At 39.3% G+C, this 19123-nt stretch overlaps 2 protein-coding genes across 5 annotated transcripts; both read right to left on the bottom strand.

The window, feature by feature from the left end:
* Positions 1 to 1754: 1754 nt before the first annotated feature.
* On the bottom strand, positions 1755 to 9892 carry tnnt2a (troponin T type 2a (cardiac)). 3 transcript variants are annotated; one of them, XM_034088116.2, is made up of 14 exons: positions 9844 to 9892; positions 9424 to 9441; positions 8328 to 8435; positions 7174 to 7230; positions 5478 to 5507; positions 5200 to 5221; positions 4030 to 4093; positions 3809 to 3925; positions 3632 to 3709; positions 3414 to 3524; positions 3212 to 3321; positions 3002 to 3092; positions 2866 to 2906; positions 1755 to 2075 (listed from the first exon to the last, which is right to left on the bottom strand). In XM_034088116.2, exons 1-14 carry the CDS (start codon positions 9875 to 9877, stop codon positions 2042 to 2044), a joined length of 915 nt encoding a protein of 304 aa, XP_033944007.2. In that variant the 5' UTR covers positions 9878 to 9892; the 3' UTR covers positions 1755 to 2041. The 3 variants fall into 3 exon arrangements, with proteins under 3 accessions (XP_033944007.2, XP_033944008.2, XP_033944010.2); XM_034088117.2 differs by having other exon boundaries at positions 8328 to 8432; XM_034088119.2 differs by lacking the exon at positions 8328 to 8435.
* Positions 9893 to 10730: 838 nt separating this feature from the next.
* Positions 10731 to 18444, bottom strand: lad1 (ladinin). Of its 2 annotated transcripts, XM_034088091.1 has the most exons (14): positions 18304 to 18444; positions 17418 to 17597; positions 16699 to 16969; positions 15250 to 15323; positions 14468 to 14639; positions 14097 to 14189; positions 13724 to 13767; positions 13593 to 13635; positions 13306 to 13355; positions 13115 to 13181; positions 12871 to 13005; positions 12670 to 12759; positions 11258 to 11374; positions 10731 to 11148 (listed from the first exon to the last, which is right to left on the bottom strand). In XM_034088091.1, the coding sequence occupies exons 1-13, from the start codon at positions 18339 to 18341 to the stop codon at positions 11285 to 11287; spliced, it is 1347 nt and encodes a 448-aa protein (XP_033943982.1). In that variant the 5' UTR covers positions 18342 to 18444; the 3' UTR covers positions 10731 to 11148; positions 11258 to 11284. The 2 variants fall into 2 exon arrangements, with proteins under 2 accessions (XP_033943982.1, XP_033943981.1); XM_034088090.1 differs by having other exon boundaries at positions 10731 to 11374.
* Between the last annotated feature and the right edge of the window lie 679 nt (positions 18445 to 19123).

Here is a 19123-nt window from a genome sequence, read left to right as displayed (position 1 = left end):
TAAAAGTAGAAGTAGCTACTCAGGTCTTGTACTTGAGTAAAAGTAGAAGTAGGCCTACTCAGATCTTGTACTTGAGTAAAAGTAGAAGTACTCAAATCTTGTACTTGAGTAAAAGTAGAAGTACCAGAATGTAGAATCCTGCAATCAAAAATGTTCCTCCAAATAAAAGTACAAAAGTATTATCATCAACATATAGTTAAAGTAGCGACAGTAAAAGTAGAGTGTAGGAATACTCTGTTACAGTAAAAGTCCTGCATTCAAAATGTTCCTCAAGTAAAAGTATAAAAGTATTATCATCGAAATATATAGTTGAAGTAGCGACAGTAAAAGTAGTCCTTGTGCAGATTGGTCCATTTCAGAATAATATATATGATATGTTTTATAATGATTGATCATTAAAGTGTTCTCAAAGCTTGTAAAGGTGCAGCTAGTTTGAATGACTTTGTATACTGCAGGGTAGCTTGTGGATTTACTCCAGGTGGAACTAAAGTCTGATTTAACACTTGATTATATTTCACATCATTTATCCACATCTGTAAAGTAACTAAAGGGATTAAATGCATGTAGTGGAGTAAAAGTACACCTTTTACATCTGAACTGTAGAGGAGAAGAAGAACAAAGTAGCAAAACATTGAAATACTTAAATAAAGTACAAGTATCTCAAAATTGTACCCAATAATAGTACTTGAGTTTATGAACTTAGTTACTTTACACCACTGGCTATAAAGATAGAAAGACTAAGCCTTGAACAGAGGCATGAAAATACATTTTCAAAATGCTCAACAGTCTTGCCAAAATTATAAACTGACTGCAACGCAATTAAAATAAATGCTTTTATATATTTCTATTAGATGTGACTCTTTGGCGTTTCTGTTATTATTGACACTGCTGCTTTAGTTGTTCTAACTGCTAAAAATCCTCTGTTATTAATTCCTCATTTTAAAGCCGATATTCCGTGGGGTCGGGGGGCTCGGATCCTTGTCACCTTTTTCATACCTGATTAGTTTGCATCCCTGATGTTACTTATTAGACGCTTTTATCCAAAGCGACTTACATACTCAATACTGTGGACAATCCCCACAGGAGCAATTTGGGTTGAAGTGTCACAACGACATGGCTCTATCCACTGCGCCACACGCCTTCCTTATATTAGAATATAGTTCATACATTGACACTCCTGACTGTAGATCTCAAACAATAGAGATCATCCGAAAGACACAGCAACTCCACCTGTAGACCACAGCAACTAGGTTTAATTAATTGACATTGAAACTCAACCAACAAATTCATAAATATAATTACTTACGCTTTGTATACATGATGTAACTTTTCCCGCATATTTGGTGCTACATCAGATCTACCCCAATGACTAAATTGGTATTTTGTTTTGCAACTATGTGCCAATGTCCCAATTGTGAAACAAGAATTGACTTCACTTGAAGATCAGTTAGAAAGCAGTTGAAGGAGAAATATCATTTTTCATATGATGGGTTTTCCCACTGGGATTACAGCTGAATGAAATATGATTCATTCTATTCCAGCTTTGTGTGTGAATGTGTGTGTTGGGTGGAGGTCTGGGCGTTAGCCGGAGGAGCATCATGACAGTCATGTCAGAGCCTGTCTTTGAGTAGGAAGATGTTTCTCGTTGTTTTTGCTCTAGGCTTTCTGCATTCAGTCTTGAATACACGTTTTTTAGACTTCAGAGTTCCAGGACACTGAGCTGAGCTACAAAAGTCTGAAAGACAAGAAAGCCGTTGATTGAAATAAGAATTTATTTACACCCTTAAACACAGGGGATTCAATGGATGGTGTAGGAGCCATTTTATGGGTGTCGTGTCACAACGAAATTGCCATTACAAATGGTAATAGGAGGAAAACCACGGGGGATGGAAAATGGATATAATGAGTGTTGTAGGTGATGGTATTGTGGAACCAGGTGGTACTATAGGTGTGCCAGGAAAGCCAGGGCTTGGTTTGAAGCAGTGGCAGCTGGGCGAGACTTATGGTTAGGGCCCACACTGCTCACTCAGCATGTCTGCAGTTATTTCCTCAGGCCTCTTTTGGTCCTCTTGGATCTGTTGAAAACAAGGAACGGTCACAGGGGATAAAGTCAAACATGTTTGCCCACAAAAATCGTTGAGTGGACAATTACACAAGCTAACATTTTAAGGTTGCAAAATCCTCTATCATTCGAAAAATAAGCAGTCAGCAAATGATGTGACAGGAGTGTCATCTGAATGGCCTACCACACCCAGCCATACAGCCAGCTCGCCCAGTTTGAGTGAGTAACATGGCCTCTGGGGGCCCCCGAGAGCTGGGCGGAGGCAGGGAGGGGAAAGGGTGGTGCTTCAAAATACCATCTTATTTAGTGATAAACAGCTGCTACATAGCCAACTTAAACACAAAGAGTGTTGCATGCTGTAATCATGATAGCTTAATTTTGACAACTGCTATGCCTTTGTTATTTTGCTTGTCATTCTGCAGCATGACCTTAGGGCCCCTGCCTGTCTTCTTGGAACTTATATTTAAATGTATAATAACATAATTACTTCTCCCCTGTCTATTGTGGCTGCCTTTTGATCCCAATGCGACTTGTGGCCCTTTGTAACAACTATAAACACTTTTGAATTCAGTAAGAAGTACAAACTACTTATTTTCCGGCCATAATTCTAACCTGGAAGGGGAACCCCACCTATTTTAAATACAAAATGTAGATTATTTGTCAAAGGAAATAATACTCAAGGACAGACATTTTGAGGGAGGTTTTTGCTCCGGTTTAAACTGAGCAGGCATCCATGAGTGTCGTACATCTCTGTGAAAAGTGTTTGTGGCATAAAGAAATAAAAAAATCAGGTTCATTCTCACGTTTTCTGATGGTCGCTGACGCGGTTCCTCAGCACATTAATCTGCAGCAAAGAAAACATGAAAATGTTACTCAGAGGATGTCTATTATATCACGTGCCTGACTTCAACAACGTGTGTAGTGTTCTGTTGTACACACTTCATATTTCTGACTAGTTAACTGGTACTGCATTTCAAACTTCTCAGCCTCCAGCTCGTTCATCCACTCCCACAGCGCTTGAGCTTTCGCCCTGGGACACACAGATCGAAAAATATTACGGTATGATTGTTAAGAGATTATTTTTCTCGTGAAATAATCTCCCTACTTTGTGTTTCTTGAGGCTAATTGAGACAATATTTTTCCACCTACTTGAGTCCGTCCTGGCTCATGTGCTCGATGTCCAGACCTTTGCGTCTGTCGCTCAGGATCTTCTTCTTCTTCTCTCTCTCAGTCTGCCTCTTACCACTCCGCTTTTCTGTCTGTGGGAAAGTGAAATACAATTTGATTCTGGAGTAATATCCTTCACATGTTAACTAGTTTTACCTCCTATAGTAACCCTCTGACTGCTCACCAACTTCTGCATGTAACCTCCAAAATGGAGGCTGGTGAGTGTTTTCTTCTTTTTAGCTTCATCATCTGCTCTCTTCTTGGCCTCCTCATCCTCCTTACGAGTTCTCTCGTCCTAAAGCAAACAGAGAAAATGAGGATCAGGTTTGAAATGTTAGGAGGTGGTTCATTGAGTGCATTCAGGAAGTATGTTACATTTCTGCAGTCTGAAAATGACTTTACCTCAAGACGCTTCTGTCGTTCTTTTTCTCTCTCACTGCGAATTCTATGCTGCTCAGCGCGCTCAGAACGACGCTTCTCCTGCACAACAGATCAAGATCTTAGCATATCTTAAAGCCGACTTAAATGTCCTCCGTGTGAATACGTTTAAATATGTTTTATATCGCTTAACGCTCTTACAATCCTATCCGTGAGATGAATGAGCTCCTCTTCTTCCTTCTTTCTGCTCTCAAAGTGAACCACAATCAAAGTCTGAAGCTCCATCAGGTCTTTCTCCATCCTTTTACGATGTATATCCTACAGAAAAAGCGGGTTAGTGCTTCTTGTGCTTAATGGTATGAGTCTTTGTTCATTGGTTTGCATCATTAAACAGAAATTGGCTCTGTAAATCCATCACTCACGTCAAAATCCACCTTCTCTCCATCTGGGATCTTAGGAGGGATGAGGTTGGGCATGATAAATGGCCTGCAGAATTTAAAAAGAAGACAAACAAACATGGTTCATCACATCAATATGTTTTTGCCTTGGAATAGATTTCCATTTTATTGCACAATTGTCCACAAATGTTGTTTAACCAACCATTATAATGTAAGGTGACATTTTGAGGATGAGACTCATCCACGTCTCTTTTAATTTTGTAATTATGCATTCATAACTTTATTTAATGTCATTTCAATACGATATGTCATTATGGGCCTCAGTAATGTCAAAACATATTTATAATGCAATGTGAACTTTTTGTATTATTATGAGATTTTAGGACTACCGTGGTGCTTCCCATAATGCTTTGGGGGATGTAAACAGGAAGTGTATTGGGCATAAGCAAGCATGAGGCACGTTTTTTGAGCCTGAAGGATTTGTAAACATGATGCAAAATGCACCATTAAAGTATGCCAAATTACGCATTAGCAGCTTTTCACTGGATTAGTTTGGTGCAAAAGCAACTTCTAAACAACGCGGTGATTTTCAAGAAACTCTGGAGCAATAAGGAGCGTGTTTTTCTGACTTCTAGGAAGTTTGAAGGACGGACATTGGACATAGGCCTACTGATATCCCTGCAACATGTAAGTCACACAAAGTCTGAAAATACACATTTCATGTGTGTTTGTTTGCTCGTATTTGACTAAGTTATGACTCAGAAGAAGAACGGTTTTAGGCCTGAATGCTGATTAAAGTACCTTATTATGTGCTAAGCTAATCAGCTGCAGGCAGTGTGAAAGATGACCACAGATATGAGTGCAGTTAAGTTGCCCAGATTTAACTTCTTCATGGGTATTTTGTTTCTATAACTCTACTGTAGAGGATCTGTGTGTGTGTGTGTGTGTGTGTGTGTGTGTGTGTGTGTGTGTGTGTGTGTGTGTGTGTGTGTGTGTGTGTGTGTGTGTGTGTGTGTGTGTGTGTGTGTGTGTGTGTGTGTGTGTGTGTGTGTGTGTGTGTGTGTGTGTGTGTGTGTGTGTGTGTGTGTGTGTGTGTGTGTGTGTGTGTGTGTGTGTGTGTGTGTGTGTGTGTGTGTGTGTGTGTGTGTGTGTGTGTGTGTGTGTCAGCATGCGTGTATCAGGGAGTGTACTCACTTAAATTTCGGTTTGGCCTCCTCTGTTTAGAAAGAAAGCAAGAAGTGTGAGAAAAAAAACCTATGGGCTAGTCCAGACCACAAACGCTCACCAAAACATTCCATAACCCTAGCAGGAAACCCCAGCAGGTAATGACAATGGAGCCAGTGTGTTCACTAAGTTAAGCAGATCATTTATCTCAGGCTATCTATTTTACCACCCAGGCTGACTATATCCAAGAAACAGGGTAACATCTCCTGCCAACATCCATTTGATGTCATTTAGATCAACAGTGTTACCTTCTCCGTCCTCTGCTTCCTCTTCTCCATCTGTAACCACAATAAGATACTTTTAGAGGCTTGTGTGAGCTTGTCAGTGTGTGTCAAATAAGTGAGTGCTGACGGACACACACAACTATATCTCATAGAAGAGATCATAAAAGATGATATAGCTCAGGTTATAATTCTTATCTGTGTTGGTGGGTGTGGCTGATGTAAAGTGTTGCAAGTGTCACAAATCATAATTATCAACGTGCCAGACAGGTTGTCTGGATTACTGTGAGATCGCTCGCCAAAGAAGGAAAGGCATCTGTGACCTCTGAATAACACTCCACCAAACATTGTGAGCAAAGGCAGTAAAGGTTAGGCTGAAAGGATAGTAGCTATTTGTTCATAAACCAAAGCATTGGACACATTGAACATTTGACCGTGTGTTTTTGTCAGTTGCTATTATTCCCCGTCAGGAACCCATTAATCTGTTCTAAATGCTGTGCTCATAAGGCTAGAATATGTTTATATTAATTTAAGTGAAAACTTTGTCCTGCTGATGGGACTCAAGTCGTAGTTTTTGTCCCATAGGCACACCAAAGTATGTGCCATGCCTTATCTTTATATGTCTGTAAACGTTGTTGTATATTTACGAATGCCAACAAACAAGCAACTATATCAATTATAACATGTTTGATAACAAAATAATTAATGTATTTGCCTATTTATATCAAGCAGAAGTTTACCCATTTAAAGCAGACAGGAGAAAAGGATGTAAAATGAGGTTTGGTAAGTGTGCAGCAGACTCAGACAGAGCACACGATCAGGCGACCACAGCCGCCGTTTGGCAAGACCAACAGATGCCGGAGAGAGGAGTGGAAACGCCCAAACTGCAAGCACCAGGAGTGTGACCTTAAAAATATTTAAGACTTCATTCATAACTTTTTCTATATGTGTGGGTTTCTCTAATTCCACATCACACAGTTTAGGAACCACTGAGATAAAGGAAAAGTCTTTAGGACTCACCCTCAGGTCAAATCATACGGACACTAACTATTTCTGAGAAACAAAAAGTCCTCTTCTCAAGGTTCAAATTCTTAATTGTCATATGTGCCAAATCTACAATGTAGTTTATTTAATGAAATGTAGTTTTGGCAAAAACAATCCTAAGTGTCAGGCTCCACCAACCATGTGACACACACATCAGGTGACATGTGCTTAGGGCGATTGTCTCAATATTATTTATGTGAACAGATCAACAAACTGTTGAAATGTGTTATCTGTGAATTTACAACACCTTCCTGACACAAAGAGGGGATGGAATGATGACTTTGAATTAGACTAACATTTCTCCTACTTCTATTTATTGACAACGAGAGAGAAACGCCTGAACATTTTATATTTGGAAAACACTGCATTCTGAATAATAAGCAGAGCCTTAGGGCTGGGCGGGGGGGGGGGTGGGTCCGTGGAATTACTTTCACCGAGTGATGAAATGTTGTGACAGAGAGAGGAGGAACACAGTCACTGGATACTGTCACATACCAAAGTGAAGTGTGACTGAACATGTTCCCACCCGTCTCTTAGTGATTGTTACAGGCAGATTAATCATCGTTGCTTTGGTTCCAACTCCACACTGAGATGTCATCTTGCTGCGTACGCACTGACAAATAACAACAGTGTCCACATGTCTGCACTGACAACATGTGTTCCCCTCCGAAACCCTCACCTTGCTCTTCATCACCCTCTTCCTCTGCAGCAGGCTCGTCCTCCTCCTGCACGGTCTCTGCCATTGTACGGGAAAATAATAACATGTCGGTTAGAAATCTTCCCGCTCACTGGGTGTGATATTGACTCATTGCCTTACTGGAACCATAACTCTCCCTTGTCAATGACCTGTTATTTGTCACAAGTTTAGTGAAATGAATCAAATGAGGGCAGAGCTACTAACTCATAATTCAATTAGATTTGTTCTCCTACTCCTGCTATTACAGCTGCTTGTTTGCACTCGTCGGGGTCGTGTCCCCGCCACATTATTTTAATATGGTGTTTGGATTGGATTGTACCAGAGTGGAAAGCTTGCCAGCAGATAACAGGGGATTAGTTCAGAATGACCCACCTCTGGAATTTAAAGCAGATGGCACTCAAGAGCTGGTGAAGTTAAAGTCAAATATAAAACCTTATCAGGTGACCCATGCGGAAATATCTCCATCACTGGCGGCACAATGAGACTGACTTTGTGGACTCAGACAATGGTTTGTTTTGACTTTTGACAAGTTGTAATCTACAGAGGACAAATCATGATGATTATTTATCATAAATAAATATGTAATCCTTTAATATGCAAATAAATAAAGACATAGATATCTAAATAAATGTGACAACAAATGCAGAATAGAACTAAATTACTAAACGTCTTAAACTGTATTTTTTATTCTCTGTAGCCTACATTTACATGTATATATTTTTGTGTTTCTTTGATTAGACTTTTATAATTGTCTTTGTATTTATGTTTCAGAAGTTTTTATTTATTGGTGTTTTATTTATTGATTAATAAGTCATGTTTTTTTCCTCCACACCCTACCAGAGTCCTCACTGGCCAAATATAAAAGGGATATTGTTCAGTGTGACATCTCAATACCTGTCTTGGTCTTGAGCTACGCAGGATAACTGATAGATTTGTATTATATTTTAAAACCAATTGAAAGGCTGTGCGTGTGCGTAGAGAGCTCCATTAAACTACATGTGGTGGCTTATATTTCAGATTTAAAGGGTGTTGTTATAAGTAGAACATCGCCTGCTACTCTGCAATGCTATGTCCACAAAATCAACCGTCATGTACAGTTAAAAAAATATGCTTTTAGCTCAAAGCACAAGCAGTACCTTCCTCCACCTCCTGATTTTCTGCCTCCACCACCTCCTCCTCCACCTCTTCTTCCACCTCTTCCTCCACCTCTTCTTCCACCTCCTCCTCTACCCCCTGCTCCCCTGCTGAGCAAAAGCACAGATCCGTTTAGTAAAGCCAGGCAGCTAGCAAAGCAGCCAGCAAAACCCAGAAAGAAAGAAAGAAAGAAAAAGCATTGAAACTCAAGCATGAATGATTTTGATGTAATAATCATTCATGACTTTCAGTCACAGCCAGTGGTGGAAATTAATTAAGTGCATTTACTCGAGTACTTTGCTTAAGTTCAAGTTTGCGGTATTCTAACTTTACTTAAATATTTTGGTTTTCATGCCACTTTCTACTTTTTCTTACTCATTCAAAGGAATGGGTAATATTTTACTCTTCACATATTAGCAGTTGTTGTTACTACTTTCCAAATTACAATTTTTAAATTGAGTTAATGATGCAATGCTTTGTTATAATTTAAACTATCAAATATTTCGTACAAGTATGCCAGTTTATGCGATGAATCTATATGTCCTTGACAAAATTATGAATGCTAACCTGTAAATCGTGTTTACCAACTGGCAGTATTATTTTTCTTTTCTTTTTTCAATTGTCTTCAATAGTTTTGAGCTTTGGACCATTGAAAGCACACATTAAGTGTACTCAAATTACTCAAGGTAATAGTGATGACACCTCTCTTTTATTTTAATTTTGTATTTGAATAAAACAAACAATCTATAAATGATCAATAAAAGAATCAGCAGATTAATGAATAGAATATATGAGCCTATAGTGGTAGTCCTGTCAACAAATGACATAAAATAACCTCATCACAATCAAATGATATATTTCATCACAGCAACTGTTTTCTTTTTAGAAATGACAACTTTTACTTCTTTATTTTTTTATTTCCGATTACCTTTACGTAATGATTACGTTGTTCCTATAACAAGTAAAGCATCTGAATTCTCCAGCACTACAGGCAGCCTAGCCTGACTGTTGATCTGTATCATTCCTGTTGTTCAGGGAATACTGAGTCATAACCACAACTCATTCCTTGGTTAACTGATTAGCTTCAAAGTCCCATACCTTCAGCGGCTTCCTCTTCTGAATCACACAGTCAGGAAAATACACAAGAGAGGGGAAATACAAATATAATGACATAGGGAGAAAGTAAAACATGTTACACACAATCACAATTACTTATGGTTTACTTATTACAATCAATGGATGTTAGAGGAAGATAAAACCATTAAGAAAAACCCCTGAGTAACACTTTAACACATAAAACACATTTAGTAACACATTTCCCTTTAACACTTGTTGATTTGCCAAAAAAAATGAACTAGTGCAATCTTCGCTCAACAAGAAAGTCTTAGGTTCCTAAATCAAACTCACTGGATTACCTAAATAAAACATCTATCAAAACTACACAGCTTTAGTTTAAACAGTATATCACATCTGTTAGTGCTGCTATATGACTGTATGTGATGAGTCCCGAGTACTCACCATCCACCACCCTGTGGAAAATAGACACATACATTTTTATTCTGTGAGAAACTCATCTGTCATCACATTACAGCAATCTCATTTCAATCGCTGTAAAGAAAACTCCTTGCGAGGTATGTTGTATAACAGGGTATGTCCTTTTACAGTTACACATGACACATGTGTAACTGTAAAACACATGCAGAAACATTAGACACGTTTAATTGAGCTTTTTTATAATTATTACAAATGAAAACAACCTACTCCTCATACTCCTCCACCGCTTCCTCGTTGTCAGACATGACAGGGAGCGCTCAGGTGGGCAGAAGTGAATCTGAACGTTAAACAGAGTCCATCAATGAACCTAGAATAATTTCTCAGCTTTAAATCAACATATTATGAGAGAAATACCGAGCTAAACTTACCTGAGTAACAGCAATGCAGAAAGGGATCTGATGGAGAGGTTTAATGTGCAGCAGAGGAGATGTGGCTGCCCTCTCTAATGAGAATGTGGGGTGACTATCGGAGGGTAAAGGGACACACTGCGTGACGGGGAAGAGGCTTTAGGACCCCTTGTTGTGTTATTAATAACCTGTTAGATAGCATGTACTCTCCTTTATCATCATTCCCTAAAAAGGCCACTGTGTGAGTGTGCAGTGCCAAAAAGATCCAGATAAAGCCACAGTCGCCCGCAGACAATGACCCACAAACCACACACACACATTCTGTCACCCATGTAAGGCAACCTGCCACTGACAAAACACAGGCGTCCCACTCTTATCTACACCCCCCCCCCCCCTCCCGTCAGATAAGTGATGTGACAGAGTAAATATGCATCTAACACTAGAAAGTGTTTCAGTGTTGTATGAGTGAGCAATTCAAATACATGTATGACAGACATTTGTGGTTATAAAATCTTTTATTTCTTAGACATATTGCCCTCAATGGCACAAAACAAAATGTATATTATGGCATATTTAACAAAAACATTCAATTTCAACTCCAGAATTCCCACGATTCAGTAAAAAGTATAGCCGTCATTAGCCTTAAGACCTTCACCGTTTTAAAGTGCTTGAACAATTACACAAAGTAAGTTAGGCAAATAGCTGAAGAGGTTTAAAACACATGTATCACTTTACAGAATACTCTTCCTCACACATTAAGTATTTTCAGTGTTTGACACATTTGTAGTTCAAGAAGCGATGCAGATGTGTATGATTGTAAAGCCTCCTTAATTTAAAAGCAGTATTCTATTGAAATAAAAGAATCAGTCAGTCATGGCATACAATAATCTTCCAGTGCTTATCATCTCCTCTCTCCTTACTCCTACAAACAGCAGGCACAAACAGGGAAGAAATATTGTTAAATAAACACATTTCATGTCATATTTGAATATATTGCTATGGAAAAGCGCAGTTTGGGACCGTCAACGTGCCTGCCGACCATAATAAAAGGACAGCCTTCACTTGTAGATTTTTCCAGGCTGGGCACTGTCCTCCTCTCTCTTCTCAAACAGGCTCCTCTTACTGGTGATGTCTACATTTCTCAAGTCCTACAAATAGAAAATTAAAAGCTTATTTCAACAACACAAAGCCCTCGATAAACAGGCAGAAAAGACAAAACATAAACTCTCTGAATATACCGTATATATACATACTGATATTTGTTTTTCTATAAAGAAGTATAAACCAGTAAATCTGCATATACAAAACAAAATAATACAAGTCTATCTTATATATTTAAATCTTTCTGTAATTATACATTCTAAGCCTATATTTAATGTTTGTTCTATTTCATTTCCCTTAAAACGTATGTTCATTTGCAAAAATTGTTTTAGGAATTGTTGTTACCCAAGTTTAATTTACACAGGAGTATACACAATAGGTTTTACCATGTGGTTATTTAATATGGCTCATTTATTTATTCAAATACCAGAAAACACTCAAGCTTTATTGTGATAGACTTTGTTATTCACATATTGTACTGTAAACATCCCACAAATGGCCAACACAATAAAGGAAAAGATAATGTTGCTTTCAGAATAAAATAACTGAGGTTGGCCATGCATTTAAAAATCGTAAATAATTGTTATCGTATGGAGTTATCTGAAATTGTTTGGTCAGAGTTGACTAATTGTTTGTAGCCTTTATTTAACCAGGTGAAAGCCCCTTGAGATCAAAATATCTCTTTTTCAAGGGTGACCTGCAGGACATTAGTTACACATGTAACATAAAAACAACAGAACAACAATAAGGATGACATACAACATAATGTACAGGGTACAGTTTACAAACTCTATTTACAGTGACAGGTACCATGAGTATCAAACAGCATGTCACCCAGCCGAGTTTTAAAATGATGCAGGGGAACCAAAGTGCTCAGTTTTAAACCGATTTGCAGACTGTTCCAATGTAGTGGAGCTGCATATCTAAAAGCTTTCTTCCCTAAGACAGTCCTAGCACTTGGCACATTTAATAAAACAACATCATGAGATCTCAGGCAATACGTACTTTCAATTCGTCGAGAGATCAGAGAGCAGAAATAAAAAGGTAGTTTACCCAACATGGCTTTATAAATGAACATGTATGACTGATATGGGGTTAGCAGCAGGAAGAATGCAAATATACTGTATGAGGCATTCATTTCCCAGTAAAGCTGAAAGATTGCTACTGCCCTCTGGCTGCTACACTTGTGTAACTTCTTAAAAATCTTAGATACAGTGTTGAAATGGGGGGGAAACTTGGCAGCAGACAACACGTATTGGCCGCCAGCTCTAAACACTGAAATATCTGGCGGCCCTTCAGGTGGATAACCGGCCAAACGCAAGTTTATTAGTAATGGTCTTACTGTGGGATTGTGTGAAGACCCGGTGTTGTTGGTCTTGGTGAGCCAGCTGGAGATCCGGTCTGACATTCCGGATTTGAAGCTCCTAAATTCCTGTGAATTTCCGACAGAGATGGAAAACAATCAGAAGCCATACCTGCTCATGATCTCAGTGCACTGCTGGGACACGCTGATCTGAGGAGTGATTGTGAGGAATGGCTGTACCTGTCTGGAGACCCCGGGGCTGGGGGGGCCCGCTCCCTGCTGCTCCTTCTCAAAGAGACTCCTCTTCCTGGACACCTCGTCCAGCAGGAACAGAGTCCTCTGGGTGACGTCTGGAGAACGAGTCACTTCTCCCTTCTACGCACATATAGAGTTTTTACAAAATCAGCGTTCAGAGTAAGAAAATTACGGTTAGTTGTTTAGTTTCTGGAGTTGAATTATTGTGTTTTGTTTCAGAGAGTCTCACCTGTGCAGCCTGGGCCAGTCTCTCCATCTTCTCCTGGATGGACCTGGAAGAAATTCTCTGCTTGGAGCTGGATCAAATGAGAGCACATTGAACAAGTCAATCTGTGTACACTCACTTTTATTAAAATAACAATATTTCAAACTTTACGCAGAAGTAAAAACAATTATTATAATTCAATAATACAAACTCACTTTCTCTGGAAAGATGATGTTTTGTCTTCATCTTCATGTTGGTCCTGGTCCTAGATAATTAACATTAAAAACACTTTCAATCACATTTTGTCAAAGGTTGAACAAATTGTTGATGCACTAATCAGCATCTCCGATCTATAAACCCAGCCAATATAGATGCAATACCTTAAGATACCATACCGACAAGAATATAGCACTGTGATAAATATGACCTTTTACAGATATTCAGTTTTGTGGAATTTTTTAGTACATTACAAACAAATAAAATCATTAAATTAAAGTCTTACTGTGTTTGATTCAAACTTCTCGGAGGCCATCCTCACACTTGCACTAAAATAAAATAAAGCAATCGGCGATCAAACGGATGTAGACTTAACACAAAGTCACTAAAAAGATCATCACAAGGATGTTTCCTTACCTCCTCCGCAGCGGTGCACTCTCCTCTTCCTTCTTCTTCATCATCTGTAGAGCACCAGAGTGTATGAGTTTGTTAGCTAGTAGTCCTTACAGTCGTCCACACATCAGCAGCTAATGACCAGCACATCCCGTCTCTCGTGATGAGTTAGGGTGTTAACAAAGCAACGCGTCAGCAGTAATAGCTTCTCAATATTGCTCCAGCTATTAGCATAACCCTAAAGCTCGAGAGCCACAAGCAAATTACTTGAGCTGATAGTCGAACAGCTGATGCGAGATTAAATCGTGTTTTAACAGTCAAATAGGCAAAAGTCAATGTTGGCATTCAGCAAGAAGAATGTGTGTGTGTTGGATGTGTGTGTGTTGGATGCATTTACCCTGAAAGATATAGTCCTGGAGCTCTGTCTGACAAACGCTGGTTTGGATGTCTGTTCGAAGTTGCCGTTGGAAGGAGAGCCATTCACAGTGGTCTGAGTTAAAGTAAAGAAAAAAGCTGTACTTCCCCATATGATCAGAAATCATTATTTGGAATTAAAAAAAATACAATGAGCATGTCTTCTTTCATTCAAGGAGGTAGATCCAACTATAGAGCCAATTTGTTCTCATCTACATAAGACTGTACGCTTCACCCTTAACACCAGAGGGTGCTGCTGCTTTATGAGCAATGGTGTAAGCAATGAGCAGCCAAACTCATGATGGAAGCAAAACATGAAGCCTAGGTTTATTATTTCATTGTGAGTTAAAATACCTCCTGTGTGTGTCCATTCTGAACAGGGCTCTGAGCTCCCCCAGGAGAGGGGCTCTGGCAGGGAGACGGACAGTGTTCTCGAGGCGAGAAGGGGGTCGTCGGAGAGCGAGGGCTCATGGGACTTGTGCACCCGCTAGCGGAGGAACCTTTGTCCAGTGAGATGGAGACAGAGCTGCAGCACCAGAAACACAGGTGGACTAAAGGTCAGTGAAAGATGTGGAACCAGTTCCAACTCACAGTACAGCTGAAGAGTATTAAAGTCCATAATGCAATCCATTCACCCTGAGACTCCTTTTGTTGTTTTGTGTGTCTGTGTCTATCCTTGGAATAATAGAGGCTGACTTAAAACTCAATACAAAATATGGTGTGGGGAATTGTTTAAGCCAATCAGAAAAACCTGATGTTCCGGGCTGCTTCAATGACTAGTTCCTTAAATGTCTTAGACAATATGTGCAAGATTGCATTAAACATGTGATATATATCTAGTAGTATTCAGGAATATGTCATAATCCATATTCTATATTTACACCATATCTAGATAAATTAAGCCTGGTTTGAAAGCACATGCTTGTCTTCATATGGTTAATATTCAAACAATAAACTCTTGACTTTGGTTGTGTTTTCAATGTTTACACCCTTCTCCTCTGCTGAACTTTAATTTCTGTGTCTGAAATCAATAACCTTTATCTTATCTTGAAATAATGTTTGATCTATATTTGATCCTTCCCGATGACTCATGTTAAATAAAAGAACATTACATGACAGAAATGGTGCTTGTTAACCTGACAAACTTGCGAGCCCGGTCGGACGACGGCTTGGGATCGAGGTCTTTTCTCGACGATTGTCCATTTTCGGGCTAACAAAGACAAGAAACAGGAAAGACGATCAACATGAGCGCTCAGCATTCAAGCTTTTGAACAGAGCCACCTGAGATACGCCTTGCATGACATAACATTTTGCAGTTATGGCCTAATTTGCAGATGCCCTGAGTTAGAGCCGCCTGTCTGTGTAATAAAAAATAAAGCTGATAAATGACCTTAAGAACGCCTTATCAAAGTTTTATAGAGGATTTGCATGGTCACTTGATTCACAGGAATAGTTTGAGCTCAGTACACCAACAATGTTTATAACTAACAAGTACTTATGACATGCAAGTGTGTGAGCATTATACACTCTCTCTATGTCTAGCTTTGTTCACCTAAATAGCATTGCTGAGTCTTTCCATATTTACAGAACTTGATACATTAATATCTTTCCTTGGGGGGGAAAGTTGTTTTTGTAGAATCTAGAAAATAATTAACATAACTCTCCCTCCGTGAGGGTAACAGTTAACTGGGATTAAGCTCACTGCAGGGTGGCTAAAATGGTAGCACTGTGTTGTGACTGAGTGACAAATCAATAGTTTGGATTTGAGTGTTTATCTGTCAAAACCCTATGGTCAAAACCTGTCTGTCAGTGAAGCCACTTTCTTTGTATTGTTTGGTGTACCAATGTTGATCTGTTGGTTCACTACTTTGCCTATATTGAAATATATTAATAGCAATGGAGGGATTGCCATAACATTTGGACCAGACATGGATGAACCCAAGAAGATGAATCCTAATGATGTTGGTGATTCCCTCTCCTTCATTTAGCCCCACCAGCAGGTAAAGTATTCACTTATCAATCAATCAATCAATCAATCAATCAATCAATGTTTATTTATATAGCCCAATATCAAAAATGTTACATTTGTCTCAGTGGACTTCACAGTTTGTGAAGTCCACTTATCCTGTTAAATATAAAAAGATGTACTGCCTAGATTAACACAAAATGTAGTACTGACATTTATGGTTTTCAGACAATGTTTCCTTTGGTAATACCATGTTTCATCTATAACCATAACCGGTTCAAAATGTATATTTGTTATATTCTTTGGTTTAGACCAAACTACTGACACCCCTGCACAACTACTGACACCCCCTTCAGCCTCAGTATAGAATACTTTATGTTTTTATACTTATAATATTTATATTGACAATTAGTTAACATACTCTACTAAGATATTGAACTTGCCATTAAACCTCCTTAACAGCAGCATATTAGCATTTAGCTCAAAGCACGGTGTGCCTCAGTACAGCCTCACAGAGCTGCAAGCATGGCTGTAGACTCTGAGTCGTGTTGTCATATAACTATGATAACCACATTTTAATTTAACTACACTAAAGGTTAACAAATGACTCCGGTCTTACTTGTCTGTTAGTGCTGGTGCTGTTGGTGGGGCTGTAAGAGGCTGGTTTTTCTGGTGGTTGTGGTTTGGATGTGGCTTTCACAGGCGGCAACGCACTGCTCTGCTCCTCCTCCATGTCCCCCAGTAGCTCCACCCTGGCTTCTCCTCCGCAGGCCTCCCCTTCTTCTTCCCCTACCTCCTTCTGTCTTCTCAGTGTCTCCAAATGTCTCATCCTCCTTCTTTCATCACGGGTACGCAGCATCTCCACAAAGTCTAGCTGTATCTGCTCGGCACTGAGAAGAAATAAGTAAAAGCACACTTGTGAATGACAGATATATGATGGATTATCAGGAGGGGACTGTCCCTCGTGTGTCTGATCAGGTTTCTTTAATTAAGACACCCTACAGCTCCTCTTTCTTTGAAGGCTGCTTCAGGAACTCGGCTTGTGGTGTTTTTGATTCAAAGCTTGGTTTCAGGTTTCTTTGTTTGTTTGAAGAGTATAAAGATGACACACTCCCATGGGGCAAAAGTGTCTCTCCTGAAATCCATCCACTAAAATTGCTTAACATCAAAATACATGGACTATAACTATTAGCATCCCTATGGCCCTGTAACATACAATAAAACTGAGGGACAAACCGAGAAAAGAGAAGAAGAGCATAGCAAACACCGACCGCAAGAGTATCATTTTCAGGGACGAGTACAAATGAATAAAGGTCTTTAATAAATTGTTAAAATAACCTGCTGAGGCCCTGGGACATCTCACTGTTGGACACAAAGGTGCTGTCACTGGTGGGTGTGTCTTTGGTTGTTGGGCTGAGGTCATCACCAGGTTCGGTAACGTTGGAGCTCTTCACCCTCCTCCTCCTCCTCTCCCTTTCCACCTCCTCCTCATCCTCCACCGTCCATTGCCGGGCCAGGCTGAAGAAAGTCATTTTGCACATAGTAGACGAACATTATAATCAGGTAATGTGGGCGTAAAACAGAAAATGAAACAGAGGTAGACAAGTACTAAATTATGTCCAAAATGAAAGCTATAATTCATCTCTTGACATTCATCCAATTAGCTACTTGTTTTGGTTGATAGATAAAGATAGATTACCGTTATAACGGTTACACAAAACCTGCTTTACTTGTTCATCAACTGTGTAAATGTTAGACTACAGTTGGTTGCTTGTCTGAACAACTAGACCATAAGGTCTAATGTTATGCAGGATGTGTGTAGTAAACACATCAGGTTAGTGAAGACACAGTGCAGAAGGGTAAGACGGTAGGCTACACATTGTCCAGTTATCTCTAGACTTTAACCTGAAAAAACAACAACTGTGACTTCATTCAAACTAAGAAAGTTAGAAGTGCCTATAGGCTACTAACAATGATAACAAAGGAGATAGGAAACCACTCACTGTTTCATTAAGCGTCCAAGGGCACACAACACATCTGAACAGATATAATAATATCCCTAGATAAATATTATAAACTAGGCCTATGTTTTGTCCTGCTGAGAGTGATACTTTTCTGCTAGTTCAGTGACTAAAGTGAACCTCCATAACATATAAAGCAACAGCTGCAGATGGAGCGCTTAACCAAAGGTGTCATATTCTCTTAAAACAACAGATAATCTTACCTGGACAAAGCCGACCAATTTTTCCGACTGATGGACATATTGGACGAAAACAATAATTTCCAGGCGCACTTCGCTCACTCAGGAAAGAGTCGACTGGCTGGCAGTGTGAGGGCAGTAGTCAGATTACAGTCAGAGTCGCACGAAGCTGTCCACCTTTACCCCGTTGCAGGAGTCACGTGACCGCAAAGGTAAGCTACCCACCTGAAAGAGAGAGAGAGCGTGTGTGTGTGTGTGTGTGTGTGTGTGTGTGTGTGTGTGTGTGTGTGTGTGTGTGTGTGCGTGTGTGTGTGTGTGTGTGTGTGTGTGTGTGTGTGTGTGTGTGTGTGTGTGTGTGTGTGTGTTGTGCATATGACACCTGTTTATTTAATAGGCAATATCTGTATATTTTGTAAAATGCTTTAGCAAGACATATTTTGTTAATGCCAATAAAGCTTTTTGAATTGAATTGCCGCTTTTAGGAGAACTGCATGGAGTGGCCGTTGCACGCTTTTGTGCTATTGCGATACATTTAAGCTAACATGTAAACTAACAATACACAGGGATTATTAGCCTAATGGTAATGTAAATCAGTATGGTTAAAAGACAATAACGTTTAAATAACTGATAACAACACAAGGCTCAAATAAATACTTTAAATAGAAATAAAGATCAAAGAAAATAGCTTTTTTTTTTTTAAGAAATGTCAACTGATGTGGTTGGTTCAAACTTTACCTGTAACTTTGCTTTGTGTCAAACTGTGTGCTGATGCTTTGTTGCAGTAAGTCTCTTTACAGTGTGAGTCAGACTGTTTGCTGTGTGTGTGTGTGTGTGTGTGTGTGTG

This window comes from Pseudochaenichthys georgianus, chromosome 7 (assembly GCF_902827115.2).
Source record: "Pseudochaenichthys georgianus chromosome 7, fPseGeo1.2, whole genome shotgun sequence".
Lineage (NCBI taxonomy): Eukaryota > Metazoa > Chordata > Actinopteri > Perciformes > Channichthyidae > Pseudochaenichthys > Pseudochaenichthys georgianus.
This window is presented reverse-complemented; position numbering and strand designations above follow the sequence as displayed.